Here is a 10,916-nt window from a genome sequence, read left to right on the forward strand (position 1 = left end):
AAAAGTACTCTCCGAGTGCATCCATCCCCTTTTCCATTAGATTTTTCTTTCATCAAGCACGTAACCCGAGCCCAAAACCAAAAACACTTGTCTAATTCCATCCTCAAGGAAAAAGCTTTTATTCTCGCTCTAGTTACAAGAAATAGGTGAGGAAATTCCACGATTATTTTCCCGTGGAAATTGCTAATTCCACAGGATAAGAATTTCCACGGGAAAATAATCCAAACGGGGAAACAGTTTTAAAAAATTGAAAATTCTTTATTTTTAATTAAATTTCCGAGAATTCACTCGCATCCAAACACACTGTAGAGGGTGTGATATTTCGTGTAAGTACTATACAGAAGGTATCCAAAATTGAAATTAGATGCTTTTATTTTGTGAATTGGAAATGTATCATTTCTTCATGCCAATATGAATTATTTATGCCTCATAAAAACAAAAACACATACGAGCCAACATAGTACTGCCCTTTGGTCCTGACATGCCAACCCCATCTTAGTGGTTTCGAACTCGGCAATTACGGCGGATCTCTCCCTGCTTACCTGTCAGAACCTTAATAGAGCCCATTCTGCTCATTGAGTATGCATATGACCTCCGAAAATCTTCTAAACCAGCATCAAACTCATCGGTGATATCCTTTGTGTCTTCACCTAACAATAGCTGCTGATCGATTCCCAGCACAGATTTCTTGGATAGAACTCTGGAGTAGTAGGAGTTTGTGAAACTGTAACTGGGCCCAGATTGGGGGTTTAGGTACACCAGCGGGTCACTCTGTCCCTTTTTTGTTCTTGGTGGACATAGCTTCCTCATGGAGGATAAGAATGAGGGACCCATGTTTGGGTCTGGCTTGTTTGTGCCATTAAAATTGTAGAGCCGATCCAAAATGAAACGACAATGTGTTTTACCCATTGAATGTGAACCTGAACGTAAAACATATATCAGTTTAAATTTGTTATAATGCCATCATAGTCATCTTTCCAATTATAAGAACAAGAAATGACTGATTATTTTGGCTAATAGTAAGAACATGGAATGATTAAAAAGAAAGGTACGTTGCGGTTTACTTATTGGGTGCATGAAGCATTAGTTTTGCTCACCTAGTAGGGTAGTCATATCCAACACATTCAAGCCTCTGGATTTGAAGTAGTCAAGTGAAGCCTGCCATGAAATGGAGGGTGAGGGAAGGTCGACTGATGATCTGCTTGATTTTAGCCCGTCCCTTCGGCCTGTAAGAACAGGATAAGATGGTGCACCTGCCTGTAGATAGGATATATGGATTGATTATATATATTATGTTGAGCGCAATTCCCAGAAACATATATATTAATTGTAAATTTCATGCGAAGTTAAAAATGATTAGCTAGTAAGAGCTGGAGTACCAAATGAACAGCATCCCTGGTGGCGAGGTTGAGAAGGTCAGCACACGAGACGGCACCGGGGCAGCGTTGTTCAAGAACCCGTTTGATCCTGTCAATGAAAACGAAACCTCCCAATCCCAAATTCTGTGGTGCAGTTTTCTCAGAGTTTGGACCATCCAGCAGCACTGATGCATCACAACCCTGCATTTATATTTAACCTCATTAATTGACTACAAATTCCAATCCTCTTATTGTTTATATGATTATCTTGTACCTGTATAAACTAATCGATTAATTACAAGCAAGTGATATACTGTATTTCTTTATGCTCAGAGAAAATATATGGGAGAAACGATGTGTCGTTATAAACTTAAGTATTCACTCATGCGTAAGTACGTAGTTGAGTACTACAGTCCACAGCTTGGCCAAGCAGACTACTACGGTTATGATGGGATGTCGAATATATATGAACATATAAGTAGATCAAAAGATGGAGAAAAGAACCAAAGAGCGCTGATGGTTTACGTACAGTTACGAAGCAATCGGAGTAGAGTAACCGGAGAAGCTTAGGGGTGATGCTTTTATCTTGGTGCCAAAGCAACTCGACTTGGTGGCGAATGTAAAGTTCTGCGTCGCGGCATGTGTTAGTGACTTTGTAGAAATGCCACATCAACTGATTTTGCTTTGGTGGTGGTGGTGGTGCTTTTGGCGTCGCCGACGAGCACACAGACACTAGAAGTGGAAGGACCACAAGAAACACAAATATTCTCTGGTTTCTTGTCATTGTCTTCTCCTCCCTCAAAAAACCTAGCCAGTTGCTCTGTGTGTACTGCTATCACTGCTATGTATCTAACATGCACAAACAAGTATATACAACCCTTATGAGATAGCTTGTGTGTATATATAAGCAGAAACCGACCAATGCTCGATCCTAGCTTGTATTGTTAACTAAGGCTGGCAAAGCAAGGCACCGTGTGTGACGGCCGGAAGAGTTGGGGGAGGCACATGGCCAGTGGAATTTGCCTTCATTATACTCTACCCCATCGATTCTCTCTACCATTCTCAACTGGTGTGTTGTGCCCTAACCCAAATTCGAACTTAAATTAATCGTAGTCAGCAAGGAATTGGCAAAGTCTGCATGGGATTGTGAGCTGAGCAGCTGGCCTTCCTTCCTGGCCTTTATTGGGGCATACATTTTTAGACTTGCTATGGCATATTTTGTGATCCCGTCAAGCTTTACACGCCCCAAGTACATTATAAATTGCAAGGGACACGCCGCCCCACGCTTTACATGCCCAACCCAGAAATTGTTTTCTGTTTTCAATCTGGCCTAGTGGCCTTGAATTTAGAGTGAAGTGAAGTACTGAAAAGAGAATATAATATATTCTTGTTTTAAAGAGAGACTGGACTGCTCACAGGAAGAAAATCACCTGTACCGAAAAACTCATGTGCCAAACCTGTGCCACCAACAAGAATTTAACACATGTCTATCGACTTGACAGAAGTTTACACCGTTAAGTCATTTGTTTTCCAACTATTTTCTTATTGATTATTAATGTTTCATCCAACTGTTCCTCTACCATGTTCATCGTCTAATGCAGATTCTTCTTCTCATCATTTCTACCTTCTTCCCCTGCAACTCTGTCATGACCTAAATTCCAATAGATAACATCATAATATTATATTTGTTGCCTTACCCACAGTTCTATTTCCCAATTTTCTCTCTTGTTTTTCCAATTTGAGCTTCAATATGTATAATCGTTTGCCTTATTCTCAATCTCTAAGAACCCATCTTGTTTTCTTTTCTGGAGAAGCAAATTGAGGTAGACCTTTTAAGGGGATTCAGTGAAGATCAATTTGGATTTATTTTCAAATTTAACAAGATTGATTGATATTCCTGATGATGTTTCTAGTTTTCTTTTCCTTTCTCTTACTGGGTTTGTTATTACTTGCTGATTTTTATCGCTGAAAATAGGTTAATATCTACACCTCTGCAAGACTGCAACAAACCCAGCAGCACCCTGATAAGAATTTCTCTATTGGGTCTCCTACACCCTGAGGACAACTTCCAACATTTAATTTGGTTTTGTATGATTTCAATGCAAAACTTGCTGCGGATTTCAATCCCAATTTTTGTTCGTCTCTTTTGGCCTCATCGGAGGACGGAGGAGGAAGTTGATTTAAGTGGGAGAAATTTTTTTTGTTCGATAAAGAAGCCGGTTCTGGGATTGATTCATGAGAAATAAGGAGAAAAAGAGAAAAATATTTTTTTTAAATTAAAAATAAGATTAGAGTTAGGTCCGAGGTTGGTTAGGGCTGCGCGGGGCCGACGGCGATGAATGGATCTTGGATTCCGGCGAGCTAGGTCCGGTTCTTTTGATCGGACATGTTGTTTGCAGGTTTGAAGAGTGAGATTAGTCTCTGATCGGATTCTCGTAGTTTTGACGAGACGCGATGATCGGTGGCGGTCGGCTGGTGTGTGTCGTTGATGGACGGCGCCGGCGGTATATGCTGTTGGTCTGGCTTCGGGTGGTGGCGGTGGGGCGAGGGTGAGGCAGAGCTTTGGGCCGGGGAGTTGGGCTTAGCCCATATGTTCAGTTTCTTTGGGTTTGGGCTCTTGTTTGGCAAAAGTTGGGCTAGGGTTTGTTTTGGGCCCTGGCTTGATTTCTGTTTATTTTGTTTTATTTACTGTTTAGTCTAGGACTGCTTGCGGGTCTAGAGCATTTTCTTAGTTATTGGCTTCGGTATGTAATTAGGTTTTTTTTGTTGCTCTAGGGTAGCCTCCCATGTGTATGGTGGGTCTCGGAAGTGGTCAATAATGATAGGTTGAGGACTTGTCTCTTCCTCCTTGTTTCTCGGTGGCTGGTTACTTTTCTCGTTTGTTACCACGGAAGATTGATCATAGCGCTTCATCTCATGGTCTTCAGCATAGAAACTGTTTGGTGTCTATTAGGTAGGTTTACTAAATAGGTTTGCATGATTGCCCCCGCAGGCGGATCTTGTTCATGTTATTGTACTTACTCTGAAGTTGTGATCAATGAAATATTAGCGTCCTTGGATAAAAAAAAAAGAAAAAGTTGTATAAGAATAAGAAATTTTATTTACACATTGTTACATACTACATACACATCATCTACTTAATACACCACTTAATAACTTTTGTACTTTAATATTTTACTATATAACATATACACCACCCAATTTCTCGTGTGCCAATTATGTGTCACAAATAAATTTGTGACACGTGGGATTCCAATCACAACACCTAAAACAAGTTTAACACCGTTAAGTTTTATTAAATTTAGCTTTTTTACTAAAAAAAACAAAACTCAGCCTTTTCTTCCTCCTCTAGTACAACCCTTTCATCTTTCCCTCTACTTCTGCTTAACTTCATCGTCTCTTAAACTTCAAAATTGCGTTTCAAAAACTTCATTGGTATGAATTGAAGGAGAGTTTTTGCACATAGAATATATGGTGATGATGCGGGCGTTGAGGACTAAGTCGTGGTTGGGTGGATTCGGAAACGATGCAGTGGTGGTTTCGATGTTGCTGTGGCGGCGGCAGGCCAAGAGAAGGGCGTCGATGGTGTCTTTGAGGTGCTGGGAGGTGGGTGAGGCATTTGCTCGGAGGAGGGTGAGGGCGGCGGGGAGGTTGCTGGAGTTGAAGAGGCGGTTGAATCTTGAAGTGGGTTGGGTTTTGGTGGAGAGAGAGAGAGAGAGGTGGTCTAGGTGGGAGGGAGAGAAAATGAAGCTTATGGACTGAAAATGGAGTGTGTTTGGGAAGAAGGAGATGATGATTAGGGCTGGCATTGGTACGGTACCGGCGTTTTTTTGCCAAAACCAACTACCGTACCAACTTGTTACGGTACATGAAATCATTTACCACTACCGACCGGCAAAGTTGGTATACCGAGAGTTCGGTATACCGAACTCTCGGTTTGGTATGGTACGGTTGGGCCGGCTACCGACTTCAAAATGGGCCACTTTTTATAAAAAAAAAATAAGACATGGCCCATTGGCCCAAATCATATTTTCTTGCTTTGAACTGAACTTGAACTGATGCAGATCATGCAACATTAGCAGCAATATCAAGTTATCAACTACCAAACATTCAAACTATCAAATTAATGATCAACCAAAACTTACAAATACCATTAAGACATTAACCAACTGCTTAAGACCTCAAGTGCTCACTGCTCAACCACAAAAGCACAAACATGAGACTATGAGAGTGAGACAATGAGATTATGAGACTGAGACCATGAACTGATGAAAGTATGAGAACACAAAGTCACAAAACACAGAAAACAGAGAAAAGTACAAAACCAAGTTAACCAAGTAACCAACTGCTCTATAGCCTCTAGGCCCTCTCTACTGCTCAAGTGAACTTTATTACTAACCTTAGTAACCTATAAGGCTATAACTCAATAAGTTACACAGCCATAAACACAAACACAGAAAGTCAAAAACTGTCAAACTATAAACTCAGCCTGCTCTAAAGTCTAAACTCTAAAACTCAGTTGAAAAACAAACTTTAAAAACCTGCACAGTAACTTTAAAAACAAACTTTCCAAGTTTCCAATTTCCAAGCCAACATTGACAATAACAATTAACAAGTGAACAAACAAGAGAACAAACAACAAAACAAACAAGTGAACAAACTTTGCAATTTCCAAGCCAACTGCCAATAACAATTAACAAGTGAACAAACATTGAAACCAAAAAAACCTGTACAAGTGTAAAACTGCAGCATAGTAACACAGTTCAAAAAGAAACTAATTCCAAGTCAAGTAGTCAACTGCCAACACCCAACAACAAACACACATTGAAATACTGAATATCAGTAACCAAAACAGCTAAATATCAGTAACCAAAACAGAAAATAAAACAGAAATATCAGAAATTGTTCAGAAATATTTAAGTAACCAAAACATAAATATTTTTCAGAAAATTGAACAACTAAATATCAGTAACCAAATCAGAAATATTGTTCAGAAAATTGAGATCTCCCAAATACTGAATTAAACACTGATGGCGGCTTCTACATATTGGTTTGGCCAGAACTCCCAGTAATCTCTATTGGAGTTGCTGCCTCCACTCCTTGGTTATAACCATTTTCTGCAAAAGAGAAAAAAAATCATATAGTTGAATAAAATAAGAAAGAATGAATACCATTAAATTCAGTAAATTCACAGTGTTTGACTGTTTGTAGTCAATTACTAACACCATTACCTTTCTCAAGTTCCTCTAACTCATAGTAAAATTTAAGGTCTTCTTCAGTTGGATCCTTGTATAAGCTTGGTGTATCAGCTCTTAGCCAATCACTAGTGCACACCAGGGCCTCCACCATTCTTGGTGTCAATGATGCTCTAAAAGGATCGACAACTCTATCACCTAAACTAAAAGCATTTTCAGATGCCACTGTTGAATAAGGAATAGCAAATATATCCTTCGCCAGCTTTGATAGAACTGGATAGGTTGCCTCATTGCCTTTCCACCATTTGGCAATTTCAAAACCCTTGGACAAGAGGCTGACATATCTATCGGATAAGTACTGGTCAACTTCATTTCTTATGCATAAAGATTGCTCAGCCACCCTCTCCCTTGCTATCTCCCTGCTAACTTCATCGAGGCCATCCATTTCATCAAATTCCATTTAAGCCATATCACTTCCAGAAGTATGCTCAGTCAAATCAGTAATGTCTTCACCTTTATATTCTTCATACATCTTCATCAAGATTCTCTTCAACTCACTTTCAATGGTTTCAACTACATGTGCACTTGCTTTCACCTTTTTCATTGCCACTTTAGCCCACTGCAACTTGCATCTTGGGTCTAAAACATTAGCTATCATGACCATGTTGTTCAGCACCTCAAAGCTGCCCCAATACTTGTCAAACTTAGCCTTCATAGATTCAGCAACCCTCTTCAAAACCTCATCAGTGGAGTCACAAGCCTTGTCAATCTCAGTCTGCAATGTAATCATCTCCACAAATAATATGTTTGCAGTCACTGATTTCCATGCACTCAGCCTCACAGTAGCTGCATAAAATTTCTCCAAAAACAAACAGAAAGCTTCAGCATTCCTCCAAGCTTCAAAATCTGGTGGTCCAACCTTGTCCTGAAAATAGCTTCTAAATGAAGGATCTTCTTCTGCCATCCTCCCAAAAACAGCTTCATACTTCAAAGCAGCTTGCAACATAAGAAATGTGCTGTTCCATCTTGTTATAACATCTAATGGAACATTTGCATTAGCCCTGCATTGCTCCAAAACAGCAAACTCCCTAAACTTGTCAAGCCTAGCAGATAAACTCCTAACATACTTTGCACAATTCCATATAGCTGCAATCCCATTCTCCAACTCCTTCAAACCATCTTTAACTATTAAGTTAATAATATGGCAAGCACATCTTAAATACAAATAGGCCCCATCAAACATCAAAGTTTTGTAGCCCTTCAACCTTCTCTTCATGTATTACACTGCGACATCATTAGCAGAAGCATTGTCGACAGTGATGGTGAACACTTTTGAGATCTCCCACTGCCTCAAACATTGCTCCATAACTCTACCAATGTCCTCACCTTTGTGACTGACAATTGGACAAAAGTTTATGATTCTTTTGTGCAATTTCCAGTCAACATCCATAAAATGAGCTGTAAGAACCATGTAGTTAATGTTTTGTATCGATGTCCATGTGTCTGTGGTGATCGAAATCCTAGTGTCTATAGCCTTAAAAAAAACTCAACAAAACAGCCTTCTCATGATTAAACTTCTCTAACACACCCTTGGCAACCTGCTTTCTAGTCATTATTGGCCACTCCGGTTGTAATTCCTTAACAAACGCCTTAAAACCCTCCTTCTCCACATGCCTAAAGGGTAGTTCATCCCTAATTATCATCTCAATACACTTATCATCACACCGTTGTCTGTTATACTTATGAGGTTTTCCTCCAGACACATTATCTATGTTCAGTTTGGACTGTTTTTGATCAGTTTCACCAGGTTTGGTACGCATAGGGTGTAACTCACATTTCCTCACATGAGCCAACATTGAACTTGTCACATTTCTCTTAACTGAACACAACACTTCCTGACCACAAATGTTGCAGGTGCACCACTCCGAATCTATTTCATCCGAGTTTGGGATCTTACATCTAGTAAAGAACGGTCAAAGAGGACTTTTGTTAGCTGGTTCTTTTCTTTTCTTCCCAAAGGAAGGTTGTGAGCTGGTTTCAGGACCATATTCAAGTGGAGGTGTAGGTTCAGATCCAAGGGCAGAGGCAGGGTGTGGAGGTTCAGGGGGAGGTCCTAATGGGGATATGTTTCTATGTAAGGATGCAGTTTCCTCTATATTTGCAGTAGATTGAATAGATGGAGATGAGCTACTGGTCTGACTGCTATGAATTTGAGACATTGCTGTATCCGCTATGAAAATTGAAAAACAAAAACCAATAAATCCTAACTTAATATAAATTGAGCCAAAACAGCAATTAACAGCAAAATAACAAGCTGCACTAACATATTGTTAAGTATTTTCTCTGTTCTTATTATTGACTATTGAATCAAAACAGCAATTAACAACAAAATAACAAGCTGCACTAACCTATTGTTCATAACTTAATATAAATTGAGCCAAAACAGCAATTAACAGCAAAATAACAAGCTGCCCTAACCTATTGTATACAGGTTCTACCATGTCTATAACCCCTATAGTCTCAAACTAAGTACATTACTGTAACATCAAATAATGGATCACATGTGTAATACCCTGACCAATTTGAGAAACTAATAATGAGACCACGTCATATCACATTATTGTGATATTCCAACAATATAAATGCGAGTCCTGAATATAGTGAAGCTGAATTAAGGTTGATATATTTTGCTTGTTTACTTGTTGTTCTTGATGATTAATAAATAAATAAATAGAGTAAATAAAAAAATAACAATAATAATAATGATAGTAATAAAAGAAATAAGAAGAAAGGAGAAGAAGTGTGTGGAAGGATCGGGAAAAAATAAAAAAGAGAAGAGCACAGATCTTTGGGCCGTATCTCTTCACCACCGACCTTCTGGGTTTTTCTCGTGAAGAGAAGAAGAAGAGTGTTAGGATTATATCTAGCTAATTGTTGTAATTAGTAGTAAGCTGGTCATTAGCTGATAATTAATCATCAGGGTTAGTTCATAATGGTCAATGGATAAGGGTCACGTGGCTTCATTCTGTTTAGTCCCTTAATCCTATTTAGTCTGTACCTCACATTTTTTCATCAATTAATCAGAGCCATAGTTTTTTATTTTCCTTAGCTTTACTTCTTCTTCCTCAAGCTTTCAAAGAGGACTTTTACGGCAAACAAAAGGTGATCATATCTAGATGATCTTGTCAAGGGTCTGGAGGGAAAAACATATCTAGATGATCTTGTCAAGGGTCTGGAGGGAATGGTCAGGTATGCTCACAATAGATGATTTTGATGATTTTCCTAAATCTCTGTTACTGATTACAACTGAGGCTCAGGTATTGAATTAATGAATGGTGTGAGTAAAAATTTTGTTCTCTATGGAAACTATGGCAACGGTACACATTGTATAATCTCTCTAGTAGCATACGAATTTGATTTTTAAGTCAGTTCAACTCTCTAATTCCACCCTAAATTCAGGATAATCTGGGTGAGGGGTGTTACAACAGGTCATACCAAACATGATATCAAATCTCAGCAACTAATCCATCCTATACCTTTTTCTTCTCAAAACAACTAAAACTCATCTAACAGACTAACACACCAACGCAACACTTCCTCTGCAGTTCACTTCATACATCTCAAAACAACAATCAACAACAATCGAGCTACCTAATCACATATATCATCATAGTCTCATAGAGAAGAAGAGATTAAGAGAGAGTGAAGAGTCGAACCTACTGCAGCTTGCCTCCCTAATGCGCTCCCTGTCATCCTAACCCTCTGCCGACCCATCTTCGAGACTTCAATAACCAGTCAAGAACCCAGAAAGTCAGAAACGCAGAAAGTCAGAAAGGCAGAAAGATAAGTTAGAGAGAAAGAGAAGTACCTGTGATTTTGAGACTTGAGAGGCTGAGTCGCCCCCTTGATCAAGAGTCCAGAGACTGAGAGAGAGTCGAGAATTTGAGAATTGAGAATTTCAGATTGAGAGAGAGAGAGAGAGAGTCGAATTAGGTTTGCGAAATGGGAGAATTCCGGAGAAATGCCGAATTGGGGATGAACCATTGAACCTCGTCTCTTCCTTCTAATTTCAACGGCTACGATTGTAAATGGATGGAATCAACGGCTTAGATTACATGGAAATTAATTATGTTAAAAAGTCGGTACGGTACGGTAATACCGTATTTATACAAAACTCAGTACCGCTACCGTACCATACGTTGATGGCGGTACGGTAGTACCATGCCGAAAAGTCGGTAACCGATTCCGACGGTTCGGGACGGTACGTCGGTTGGCTCGGTATTTTGCGTGCCAATGCCAGCCCTAATGATGATGATGATATGAGAATGGGTTTGTTTGATTAGGTTTTTTTTTTTTTTTTTTT

At 39.3% G+C, this 10,916-nt stretch overlaps 1 protein-coding gene across 1 annotated transcript; it reads right to left on the bottom strand.

Moving 5' to 3' along the window:
- Nucleotides 1-495: 495 nt before the first annotated feature.
- On the bottom strand, nucleotides 496-2,142 carry LOC101300236 (probable peroxidase 26-like). The gene is made up of 4 exons (XM_004296226.1): nucleotides 1,888-2,142; nucleotides 1,380-1,559; nucleotides 1,098-1,257; nucleotides 496-920 (listed from the first exon to the last, which is right to left on the bottom strand). Exons 1-4 carry the CDS (start codon nucleotides 2,140-2,142, stop codon nucleotides 496-498), a joined length of 1,020 nt encoding a protein of 339 aa, XP_004296274.1.
- Nucleotides 2,143-10,916: the final 8,774 nt, after the last annotated feature.

This window comes from Fragaria vesca, linkage group LG3 (assembly GCF_000184155.1).
Source record: "Fragaria vesca subsp. vesca linkage group LG3, FraVesHawaii_1.0, whole genome shotgun sequence".
NCBI lineage: Eukaryota > Viridiplantae > Streptophyta > Magnoliopsida > Rosales > Rosaceae > Fragaria > Fragaria vesca.